The 13,418-nt window shown below is 35.7% G+C and overlaps 1 protein-coding gene across 1 annotated transcript; it reads left to right on the forward strand.

The window, feature by feature from the left end:
- Nucleotides 1-2,366: 2,366 nt before the first annotated feature.
- Nucleotides 2,367-5,671, forward strand: LOC109165754 (calnexin homolog 1-like). The gene is made up of 6 exons (XM_019314670.1): nucleotides 2,367-2,601; nucleotides 2,706-2,775; nucleotides 3,722-4,845; nucleotides 4,931-5,002; nucleotides 5,085-5,204; nucleotides 5,296-5,671. The coding sequence occupies exons 1-6, from the start codon at nucleotides 2,509-2,511 to the stop codon at nucleotides 5,437-5,439; spliced, it is 1,623 nt and encodes a 540-aa protein (XP_019170215.1). The 5' UTR covers nucleotides 2,367-2,508; the 3' UTR covers nucleotides 5,440-5,671.
- Nucleotides 5,672-13,418: the final 7,747 nt, after the last annotated feature.

A 13,418-nucleotide genomic window follows, 5' to 3' on the forward strand; every position in this document is an offset into this window, starting at 1 on the left:
TGAGAAAAATATTTTCTACAAATTTAATTTTTTCTATCATTTTCTAAATTTTCACGTGTTTGGGTACTCAAGAAATGAATCCAAACGAAAATTTTTATTCTAGTTAATGGAAAAAGACACAATTTGACAAAGAATGTGTTCCTAATTTTTTTTTTAAAGACATTTTTCAAATTTTTTTATTTTTCATATTTCTCTTCACTCTCTTCTTTTTTAAGTTAGTTTTCGTATTATTATTATTATTATTATTATTATTATTATTGTTGTTGTTGTTGTTGTTGTTGTTGTTGTTGTTGTTCCATAACTACCACTGTCACCGCTACCACACCAATACCACTGCCACACCATCACCACAACACCACGTACCACCAACCCCTACATATGAGAGTGGATCATTGTTATTCATGGTTATGGTACGTCATGTGCTATTCATTTGAGTGATTTTTTGTTCCCTTATGTTTTAGTTGTTTTTTATTTTGCAGGCTGATTTGGATCTGGAAAAAAAAAATTGCTAGACTATATAAATAAATTATAAAAGTACTTTATCTTGGTTGGGTTCTCCAAAAATAATTTTTTTAAAAGACATTATAATCTCATTAAATGAGCTTGATTGAACTCAATGGATGTAGAATGGATTTTTTTTTTTTTTAAATAAAGAAGTTAATTCATTAATCATAGGCTGAAACGTTTACAATAAAGATCGATGGAATGGTCAAACATTTCTTACCGTCAGACATAGAAACAACTTCCCTAACAATGCTACAGAAAACTTGATTCGCATACTGGTTCACAAATTTGAAACTGAATTCTTTGGAAGAACTTAAAGCTTTTTTAATGATCTGATCAAATGTACCCAAGACCGACTATGGTTGAATAGTCTTACACACCACTTAAGTATCTATTTCCATTCTTCTATCCATTGACAATATCTACATCGGGCTGAACTACATATCATAGTTCAGAGGAGTCGCTTTTTTTCATTGTCATGTTTGTCACCCAGAATGAGATTCGCATACGTCATGACCAGTTTTATCGTTTCACGCTTTATGAAAAAGAACTCGCAAAGTAAACGAGAGGAAGAAACTCGTCAAAACGAGAGAAAAAACACAGAAATTGCAAACAAAATAAAACCAGTAAAACAAAACAAAGGGAAATAAGAGTGAGAAAATAAGAGAGTAACGACCGATAGAGATGACGGAGGCGGAGAATGGAAGAGAAAACAGTGAAGGCAGGGAAGACAATGAAGGCGGATGTTGTCTGCGGTAGAGATGGCGGTAGGGGAAGACAGTCGGATGCTGTCTCCGCTTGCTTCACGGAGGCCGCGACCGTATGGGAGTTAGAGTAGTCGAAAACCATAGATGGGTATAATGGATTTTGAATCCTAAATTATTAGTATAATTAATTAATTAAGTAATTATTTATTTATTTATGAGGACACTAGGAAATGTTAAGAATTGAGGTTCATAAACTGAACCGAACTTTTTAAAATTGAACCAAAACTAAACCGAATTAAAATATTAAAGTGAATGGTTTCAATTTTTTTTTTTTTTTTTTAAACTAAACAAATCCATGGCGAAACCAAAAAATTTAACCGAATATTGAAATGTTCCCCTAATCACAAGATCAAATATATATTATCTTGTAAAAGATTATGAGTGTTAAAAAAAAAAAAAAAGAAAAAAAGAGAGAGAGTTAATTGTATTCTTTTAATTTAATAATTCGTCTTGCGAAGAGTGTAGGCGTGGACAAGCTCATCGTGGAAAGTGACTCGGTAGTCGCAATAGAAAGTATGAGGAACCGTAATGTGGATCGTAACAACATAGTTGGGCATTGCCTCCGCGAAACTTTGGGGCTGGCGCAGGTGGAGTTCAAACATGTGTACAGGGAACAAAACATGGTGGCTGATGCACTTGCGTCTATGTCTCTATCCTATCCCATTGGCCTGCATGTGATGACTGAGATACCTCTGGATATCCGGGACATCGTTCACCACGACTGCATCGGAGCAAAGCACCCTCGAAGGGCTCCACGAGGAAGAGTAGCTGGGAGTGGGGCTTGATAGAAGCTCTGGGTTATACCCTCATCTTGATCAAAAAAAAAATTTAATAATTCAAAGGTCTATTTGAGACCATTTTTCATTTTAACAATCGATGACTGCATTTTCCAATTTTGAATTCGAGGTAGGGCATTAGCGGGTGAACTACTCAAACCAATCGCAAACGTTGATCCAACAATTAAAGCTGTCTGTCTAACATTCCACGTGTCCAATTTTAATTGGTTCCCCTCACGTGGCAGTAACAACATTAGCTGAGACAGTTTACGCCACTTTTCTCGACAGGTATATATATATACGCGCTCGCTCTCTCTATCTGAACTATTCAGCGCTCACTCTCTCCAACTGCCAAAAAGCCTACTCCGATCGATCCATAAATCTCGACCATTTCGATTCTTCAGATCTTCGGATTTTCGTTCGTTTCGCATCTGAATTTTCTGAGAGCTGAATCTTCCACCATGGAGGAGAAGAAGCGGAGGATCTTCACGCAGTGCGTGTTGCTGCTACTCATCGCCTGCTTCGTTTCTCGCCTGCACGCTTCTTTTGATGGGGTGAGCTTCATATTTGTAGATACATATGTTCGTAGGTCTATGTGCTTGCATATATTTGGATCTGGAATTTTTTAGAAAATGATTGCGATTACTGCTGATTATAGACTTTCTACGATTCGTTCGATGATGCGTTTGATGGAAGATGGATTGTGTCTGGGAAAGAGGACTACACAGGTAATTTTTTTCTGTTTGCATCCATGTTGTACTCTTCTGATGTTTATACAACTTTGTTGTGTACATTAAATGCTGATCTTATATTTCAAGTGAGCCCTGGAAAATGCAGAGGATCAATATGTTTTACTAGTTGGTGTTTTGTACTCAATATGAAACTGTGTGCACAAAGTGTAGGTGCGATGTTCTTCTATAACAGCTCTCTTAGTTTAATTGCACTAAAACTATGAAGACTGAATTTAGGATTTGAATACTAAATTATTCTGACCTTTGACCAGATGTCTCTAGTCTCTACTATAAATGACTTCACGTGAGAAAAGAAAGCGAAAAAAATTGTCAGCATCATAAAATTTGGCATTGGAGCAAACTATTTGGTGACTTGAATCAAATAATGTGTGAAATAAACATGTTACTTCAGGAAGCTAGATGAATGGTATCCTTACATTCTCAAATGAAGGAAAAAGATACTTAATTGCTTCATATTTTACTTGTGCTGGTATTATGCATTTATGCTTTATTCATTTGAGTTACAAGCCATTACAGTCTACAGGGCACAGGCATGCCCCCCAAAGTTGCATTCTTTGGTATTTTTTATGATTTATCCTTGTTGAATGTTGTTCGGGTTCATGGTTATAGTAAAAATGGCAGTAGTACATAAAATCTAAAAGCAATTTGGTTGCAACAATATGCTTAAAAGAGCCATAAGGGTTGGTGTATTTAACCTTATAAATCAAAATACCCATCCATGTTTACATTATTTTCAAATGTTAGACGTGAGATTATAGTAAGAGCAAGTAAATTTGCTGTAATTTTGTTTTAAGTTCATTAATTACACTTTTTCTTACTCAGTACCGAATCGTGCATTTTTTTGAATTATTTTTATATGGATGTAATATTGCTCAAATTATTTAGTATTGAAAATTTATGTTGGCATTTAATTGTCTCTCAGGTGTGTGGAAACACTCCAAGAGTGAGGGGCACGATGATTACGGGCTTCTTGTCAGTGAGCCAGCCAGGAAATATGCTATTGTCAAGGAGCTTGATGAGGTCGTCAACCTCAAAGATGGAACTGTTGTTCTCCAATATGAAGTTCGCTTCCAGAATGGGCTTGAATGTGGTGGTGCTTATATCAAGTACCTTCGTCCCCAGGATGCTGGGTGGTTGCCCAAAGGATTTGATAATGAATCTCCCTATTCTATTATGTTTGGACCTGATAAATGTGGAGCAACTAACAAAGTTCATTTCATTTTGAAGCATAAGAACCCTAAGAGTGGGGAGTATGTTGAACATCACCTCAAGCTCCCACCCTCTGTACCTTCTGACAAACTAACCCATGTTTATACTGCAATACTGAAACCTGACAATGAAGTTCGTATCTTGGTTGATGGAGATGAGAAGAAGAAGGCTAACTTCCTCGCAAGTGATGACTTTGACCCACCATTTATCCCTTCTAAGACTATTCCTGATCCTGATGATACAAAGCCTGAGGACTGGGATGAGAGGGCAAAGATTCCAGACCCAGATGCAAAGAAGCCAGATGATTGGGATGAGAGTGCGCCTATGGAGATTCCAGATGAGGATGCTGTGAAGCCTGAAGGATGGTTGGATGATGAGCCTGAGGAGATTGATGACCCTGAAGCTGCAAAACCTGAAGATTGGGATGATGAGGAGGATGGTGAGTGGGAGGCTCCAAAAATTGACAACCTGAAGTGTTCTGAAGGCCCTGGTTGTGGAGAGTGGAAAAGACCAATGAAGAAGAATCCTGCTTACAAGGGAAAATGGCATGCACCTCTCATTGACAACCCCAATTACAAGGGTATTTGGAGGCCAAAGAAAATTCCAAACCCTGAATACTTTGAACTTGATAAGCCCAACTTTGAACCTATTGCAGCAGTTGGAATTGAGATATGGACAATGCAAGATGGTATCTTGTTTGACAATATCCTGATCAGCAGTGACGAAAAAGTTGCAGAATCGTACAGAAAGACTGCATGGAAGCCTAAGTTTGATATAGAGAAAGAGAAACAGAAGGCTGAGGAAGATTCATCTTCTGATGGTCTAAAAGGTTTCCAGGTAATTGTCACAAGCACTTGCTGCATTTTATTCCCTCTCAACTTCATTTTATTCCTCTACTCAATTATCATGTGTGATTTTGCAGAAGACAGTATTTGATCTCCTATACAAGATTACGGACCTCCCCGTCTTGGGTGAACACAAGGGCAAAGTACTGGTAAGCGAGAATCTGCTAGCTTTACATTCATTGATTGTTCTCTTGTTACGGTAGCAATTAATAGTGTGGTTTTCATGCACAGGATCTACTGGAGAAGGCTGAGACGCAACCTAACCTCACAATAGGAATTATCATCTCCATCATTGTAGTTGTCCTCACAATTCTATTCAAGCTTCTCTTTGGTGGAAAGAAGGCAGAAGCTGTGAGTGTCGTATTTCGCTTTTCTCCATCCCCGTTTACATGTGATATCCTGTGTGCACTCCCTGCTTACAATTCAATGTTATTATCTGCAGGCTGCAGCTGTTAAGGAAAGCAAGAAGAGTGATGGTGAAGAGAGTTCAAAAGGTGGAGGAGTCACTGAAGAGAAGGAAGAGAAAGAAGAGAAAGGGGATGGTGGAGCTGCTCCTCGCCGGAGGAGCACTAGACGGGATAATTAGGATTGAAAGAAGTGGTAGTATAAAGAGATTGATTTTTGAAATCCTATTTGTTTTCCATGCTTGATTTTTCAGTGGATTAGCGGCCCGCAAATTTTTGCTTTCCCTCGTATCGTCTTGTTCGGAAACATGGAATGTAGGGCAATCAGTCAGCAATGTGTAATGAGACTGTTCGGACATGATCAACGGATTATTTTTTTCACTAATATATGCCCCCGTTTCATTGCTTATCTAATATATATCTACTAGGTTAAGGGATTTGATTATGAATTGTTAAAATGTAATTTGTGTAGACTTTTTAATTTTATGACATTTGTTTTTTTTTTTTTTTTTTTTGGGAGAAAGGGTTAGGGGTGACCCTAAAGATCATCTGTTACTAGCATATTAGCAAAGGACCTGTCACCATCGTCTCTCAGCATGCCCCTCAGCTCTGGCTGAGGAGAATGGAACTCGATGCGCCAAACTTGATCCAAGCGCATCGTTTGCTCAGAGCAATCTTGGCTAGCCAGTCCATCACTTGGTTAAATCTCGTGGGATGTAATCAAGCCTCAGTTCCCAATCCTTCGCTAGCCAGCTCCTGCAAAGGCTGGTAAGTACGCCACACGGCCCTAGAGCTTCTGGACCTTCTTTAATCCATTGAATAGCATTCATAGAGTCACTATGCAGATGAACTTTTCTCAAGCCAGACTCCCAGGCCCATTGCATGGCTTTGAGGATGGCAGCAAGCTCTCCTTCCGTGCCTCCCATCCACTGTCCTTTATGATCTCGCATGACCCCTCCGCATCCCTAATCTCTATCGGGCTAGTGTAAGATGCATCCGTGGTGATGTCTATCCAGCCAGTTTGTTCTCCCCCTGCGGTGCTTGGTGTGAGGTTTCTTACTCCAACTCCTCGTCTTCGAGCAAAGGCTCTCAACCGTTCTTTATCCTGATCTCGTATCCATCTGATTTTGGCATCCTTCTCCCAGCTTTCGTTCCTGAAAGCTAAGTTGCAGCGCCACCTCCAAATCCACCAGATGGCTAATGCGAAGAGGCCACTCCAGTCACTCACGTTATGGATCTTCATTCGCCCTGAGACATTAAAAGACCACCAGGAGTCAAAATCCATATTAAAGAACTTATTATATATAGGCCCCTTTGGGTAAGAGTACTTCCCAAACTTCTGCCACTTCTTTGCAGTTCCTGAGACAATGCATCACATCCTCCACTTGTTCATCACAGCTTGGGCGGCTGGCATCTGTTGAAAAACCTCTGCGACATCTCTCCCCATTCGTCATGATCCTTTTATGCTTAACTAGCCACAAAAACATGCAGATTTTGTTCGGCACTCGAAGTTTCCAAAGCGCCCTCCAAACTGTGCATGGGCCTTGATCGACTGAAGAAGTTGCTATTTTGATTCCCAGTGTCATAACGCATACCCGCCTCTAGGATTTTACTTGCCTCGCACACTCCTTTCCACAAATTGAAGCCACCAGGTTTCCAAGCGAAGGTTATTTCCTTGGAACCACGTCCAAGGTATTCATTTCTCATCGTTCGTGCCCAAAGGCTGTCGCTCTCGCTGATCATGCGCCAACCCATCTTTGACAAAAAACTAAGTTCATTTCATGGAGGTGCCGCAAGCCTAACCCCCCTTTATTTTTGGGTTGAGTTACATGTTCCCATTTGATCATATGGACCCCTTTTCCCCAAAGCTGCGAATCTTTTTTTCAATAGCTTCACAAACACCTTCAGGGGGGATAGATGGACTGCATCATGTAGTAGGGGGTTGCATTTAGCACACTTTGGGCAAGGATCACTCGTCCTGCTAGAGTAAGATTCTTCCCTTTCCATCTTTCGAGTCTGGAGTTGATTTTCTCTATGAGTGGGGTAAATAAATTGATCGTTACCCTTTCGTGGATAGACGGGACGCCCAAATATCTGCCCAGGTTCTCCGTTTGTTGAATGCCAGCGAGCTCCGTTTAGAACTTTACTAAAAACTGGTTGAAAAATATGGTTATTAAAAATCAGATGTTACCTAAAGTTTTAAACAAATTAAACCGGTTGAAATCGAAAAAATAGCAAAAGAAAAATATGAAGAGACAAAAATGCCATTACTAAAAATAGGAAAAGTTATGTAAAAGACTGAAAGTGTCCAAAAAACAATAGTCTGGGATGTTAAATGGCAAAAACGATACTCTGAGACTAAATTTAGAATCGCCACCAAAGACAAGGGACCTCTAGTGGAATTAACTCTATTCATAATATATGTTTAACAATTATGCAACTTTAATTGGGGTGAGGTTTGAACCTAAGACCTTTCTTATATAAATTAATGAGTATGTTAAGAATAATAAATAGTTAACGGAATATTCCATTACTAAAGTTTATACTAACGGAATTTAGGGTTATTTAAGGCAAGAAAATAATATAATAGAGGGTAAATAAGGAAAATCATTAAAAAATACAAAATATGAATCATTCATTTTAAGAAACAACTACTACCGACATTTTTTTGTTCCAGTTAAGGACCTAACATTATTGGCTCTTATTAGATTTGTATGTATGTAGATAGATGTAGATGTAGATATACTCATGATCAAATAAGTCCACCTTTTCTCATGAGTTTGTGTAGACAGATCTGATCCATTAAAAGCTAGAGATGGTCAGATTTGGTCCATTATCAACAATGCAATTGTGCTCTAGTCACACATCTTATTAAAAAAAAAAAAAAAAAAAAAAAAAAAACAACAACAACCTGAAAATTTTAAAGTATTTTCTTATATCTCATAAGTTAAATTTTGGACATCGTTACTTGTTTAGGGGAAATTTCAAACTTATAGAAACGTAAACACATGTTTAAAGATCTTAAAGATCTTGATCATTGATTACCCTCATCATCTTCAAACACCATATTTCTCCAACAAGATCTTGAAGAAAGAATAGCAAAAGACAAACAATAACTAGGTTGTTGCACTCTCTCCCTCGCGCATCCACTATTTTGGTCCTTTGTTGATTTGGATCCCAAAACAAGTTTCATTTTAAAGTGCAAATTTAGATAGTGACCGTACTTTTTTGTATATATTCACAACTTTCTTTCTAGTCCTAGTATCATTGAAAGCTTAATAGCAGCTCCATTTGTTTGTTATTGAGCTTTTTATTTTTATTTTTATTTTCTAATAATCTATGTTTCCTAGCTTCGTCAAAGTATACCAGCCACTGTTATTGAAAGTAAGTTTTAAATAAGATTTACCAGTACCTTCACATGGGTGTGTCTGAATTAATGAAATTAACTCTTGATTCAACATTTCATTACAAGTCATATATATATATATATAGGGAATGGTTCATATTGGGAGAAGGGAATGGTTCATATGAGAACAAACTCTCATGTAAAAAGTGAGGATTGATCTTATCAATCCATTTGGATTGATCAAGGTTAAGGGTTGCTAGGTATTGAATCATATGAGAACAAGTCTTTAGGAGAAAACTAAAAACAATCTCAATCTTACATCTGGAAAAATAAGATGGACCAGATCATATTTTTTTAAAAAAAATAAAATGCGACAGCATTTTGGTAATTATCACCAATTTTATTATGATAACTTAAACACTAAAATCTGCAATTCTCAAAATTTTTCAGGTTTGCACATTTAATATTAATATATTGCTCATTTAGTATTAACATTTTGCATATTTAGTATTAAAATATTACGCTTGCAAAAATGCAAAAATGTAAAAGTGCATTGCACTTAAGATTTCGATTTAGAGGTTGTGAGTTATGAGTTATGAATGGGAGTTTTTGGTTTTATTTGATTTAGTGGCTCACTTTTTACTAGTTAGGCTCTAGCATTTACGTTTTAGATTTAAATTTTAGATTTTCATTGATCTTTTAAAATTTATGTAGGTTTGCATATTTAGTTGTTACATATTGCATATATATTTAAATGTTCAAGTTTGCAAAGTGAAGTTGGCGATAATTATGAAAATACCACCGCATTTTTTCAAAAGTTTAATTTAATCTAATCTGTCCGATTTTTACATATATAAGGCTAATATTGGTTCTCTTGGGGTGTGTTCTCGTGGAACATGAGCCTATAAGGTGAATTAGGAGAACTAATCTCATTTGTCCCGTGAATCAGGTTCTAATTAGAATTATTCCACCCGTGAGAACTAATATCATTCGTTCATCATCAATGATATTAATTAATTAATTAATTAATTAATTATATATATATATATATATATATATATATATATATATATATATAATATTAAGTTTCAGTGCGGTAAGTGTCTCTTGTGCGGTTGTGCGTGTGATTAATGTGTGTGAGTTTTGTACTTAATGTGCGTGTGTCTTGTGCTTAAGGTGCGTAAGATTTGTGCTTAATGTGCGCGAGTTTTGTACTTAAAGTGCGTGAGTCTTGTGCCTAAGGTGCGTGAGTTTTGTGCTTAATGTGCGTGTGTATTTAATGTGAGTTGTTGTTGAAACTTTAACGTGCATGAGTTTTGTGTTTAAGGTGCGTGAGTCTTGTGCTTAAGGTGCGTGAGTTTTGTACTTAATGTGAGTTGTTATTAAAAGTTAAGGTGTGTGTGTTTTTGTGCTTAATGTGCGTGAGTTTTGTGCTTAAAGTGCGTGAGGGTTGTGCTTAAGATGCATGACTTTTGTGCTTGAGGTGCGTGGGTTTGTGTTTTGAATGTATTTTGTTTGTATGTTTAATGTGCGTGTGTTGTGTACTTAAAGTGCGCCAGTGTAATGCTTAATGCAATCGTTATACCGTGTACCAGGGCGCACATAGCACTTTGCGCCCCGCGCCTCCCAAAACGACGTCGTTTTGTTAAGTTGTTAAAAAAAAATCCCCTGTTTTGAATGCACATAAACTCATAACAGAATAGACATAATCTAACATAATATATAATACACATAAACTTATAACACAATACACATAAAGTTTTAACTGAATACACATAATGGGTTTGGTTAACATAATACACATAAACTCTTAACTGAATACACATAAACTCATAACACAATACACTTAAATTTTTTATTGAACACATAATGAGGTTTGGTCTGTTCGGATGGACAGAGTGACATCAGTATGACGTCAGCATGAAACGCGGGCGTTTTGTGCCTGGGCATACATTGCTATATGCGCTGTGGTGCACGATATAAATTGCCTGCTTAATGTGAGTCCACCCGCACAATCGCATGGGTTGAATTTATTTTGTTTGTGTGTTTAATGTGCGTGTGTTGTGTACTTAAAGTGCGCCAGTGTAATTCTTAATGTGAGTACACCTGCACAACCGCACGGGAAGCACCACCCGCACCTGATCCCTTCCCTATATATATATATATATATATATATATATATATATATATATATATATATATATATATATATATATATATGTATATAGTTTCAATGAGAATACTTGTTTAGGTAAGAACGTGAGAACAAATCGTGTGCATTCATCCAATAGTATTTAATGGTCTAGATCAATCTAGACCATTAAATTTATTAGATTGATGCACAAAAAATTTGGTCTCACAATGTCACCTAGACCAATCTAGATCAATCGCATTTGCACACACTTGATCGCGTTTACACACATTTAATCTGCGCTCGCACACACTTTATTTAGACCATTAAAGTTAATTAGATTGATGCATAAAATTATTTATTCTCACGTTCTCACCTAAGCAAGTGTTCTCATATGATATATATATATGGAAGGGTTCAGGTAGGGTATAGCTTCCCGTGCGGTTAGATCTAAGCCGTTGATCAAATCTAGATCAACGGCTAATTTAAAATTTAAAAAAAAAAACGCGTGTCTGTAAGTAAGAAGCATAAGCTAAAAATGGCGCACCTTAAGTGTTAGATCTTAAGCACAAACTCACGCAAATTAAGTACAAAACCCACGCACATTAAGCACAAAACCCACGCACTTTAAGCATTAACTCACAGACCTTAAATTTCAACAACTACTGACATTAAGCACAAACTTACGCACATTAAGTACAAAACCCACGCACATTAAGCACACAACCTCACGCACATTAAGCACAAAACACACGCACTTTAAGTATTAACTCATAGACCTTAAGTTGCAACAACTACTGACATTATTCACTAACCTCACACACATTAAGCACAAACCCTACGCGCATTAAGCACAAACTCTACTCACATTAAGAACAAATCTCACGCACCTTAAGCACAAAAAGTCCACACTTTAAGTTTTAACAACTACTCACATTAAGCACAACCCCACGCATATTAAGCACAAAACTCACTCACCTTACGCACAAGACTCACGCATCTTATATACAAAACTCATGCACATTAATCACAGAACCGCTCACCTTAATTTTGACCTAGATGCAAAAATTAAAAAATTGCCACTGCGTTTTTTTCTTAAATTTTGGTAATCTTGGACGTTGATTTAAGCGAGATGAATGACCCAGATTAAACCGCACAACCGTACCAGAACCTAATTATATATATCTACTATACTAATAAGAGCCCAAGAGAGTTAGGCCTATAATGGGAAAAAAAATGACGGTCACAGATTTTAATCAAATGAATGGCTCAGATTAATTAAAAGATTGATAAGATTTAAATTTTATACTAAAATTTCCTAAAATACCCACACACCGTTACTAATTCCGTTAAAATTTTAAGAATTGTCGTTAGTTCACCGTTAACTTACTCATTGATTTCAATAAAAAAAAAAAGGTCTTAGGTTCGAACCTCATCCCAATCAAAGTTGGCATAATTAGTACTCTATTTTACTCTTATTAAATTATTATATAAATAATAATTTAGTAGCTACAACAAAAAATTATAGATATGCATTTCTTTAATTTAGAATTATGTGTCCACAATGCCTTTATTCAAAAAAAAAAAAATTATTCATTATCAATAAATTAAATAAGAGAAATAATTGTATTAGTTATATTGTCTTTATTTTTCTACAATATAAAAATTCTTTATATTCAAATTTATTAATTGATTATGTTCGCTACATTGTCCTTACAAGTCTTAATTTAGTTAATTTAGTGAAAAAAAATTTATTCATTATCAATAAATTAATTAAGAGAAATATTTTCATTAGTTATATTGTCTTTATTTTTCTCAAATGTAAAAATTTTTACATTCAAATTCATCAATTGATTATATTCACTACATTGTCTATTATCTTTTTTGTGCACTATTTTTCTAATTAAATTTCAAAGTTATAATACAAAATAATGCTATATATTTATTTACGAAGTATTTTATTAATACCATGAAAAAATAAAAAATATATATATAATTAATAAAGCCAACCATATTAACTACTTGAGAGATTTTGTGATAAAGAGAGTATTCAAATCACACAACAAATTGAAGTGAGAACTACCTTGCAATGTCCTTGTTTGACAATTCGCAGTTAGCGGATTTGACCAACGAATTTATTTAATTATTAACATTAGGTAGAAAAAATGACCGCCAAATTATTAAATCAAATGAATGGTTCAAATTGTTCAAGTTTTAATTTTTTTTAAAGTTTTTCTAATTTATCCTTAATTATATGATTATCCATTTAACTTTTCCGTTAAATACCGTTAATTCACCGTTAGTCTAATTCTAATATTAACGTCTAATATAGAATTATAATTACATCATTAATCTAATTCTAATATTAAAGTCTTAATAGAACTTAACCACAAATCCTAATGTTGAAATCTCCTCAAACAATATTAGTATATATTTAATATTTTATGCCCTAATTTTTATTTGTTCTCCCTTATGTCCCGTATTTGGTTTCAACCATACCTATACAATTATTTTATTGACAATTATAATCAATCTTGACTATATTATCTTGCATTTGTAAACTTAGAAATTACCTATTTAACCCGCACGGGCTTAGCTCAATGGTTTAGTGGGCAGTATTTGGGAGAAGAGACCAAGGTTTGAACCTCGGCGGCGGCAGTGCGGGAATTATGTCCAAAGTGGGC

Source organism: Ipomoea nil, unplaced genomic scaffold (assembly GCF_001879475.1).
Source record: "Ipomoea nil cultivar Tokyo-kokei standard unplaced genomic scaffold, Asagao_1.1 scaffold3069, whole genome shotgun sequence".
NCBI classification, from domain to species: domain Eukaryota; kingdom Viridiplantae; phylum Streptophyta; class Magnoliopsida; order Solanales; family Convolvulaceae; genus Ipomoea; species Ipomoea nil.

Coding starts and splice junctions, on each gene's coding strand:
- LOC109165754 (XM_019314670.1), top strand. CDS start 2,509: ATGGAGGAGAAGAAGCGGAGGATCTTCACGCAGTGCGTGTTGCTGCTA. Junction 2,776..3,721: donor TGGGAAAGAGGACTACACAG/GTAATTTTTTTC, acceptor ATTGTCTCTCAG/GTGTGTGGAAACACTCCAAG. Junction 5,205..5,295: donor GTGGAAAGAAGGCAGAAGCT/GTGAGTGTCGTA, acceptor TATTATCTGCAG/GCTGCAGCTGTTAAGGAAAG.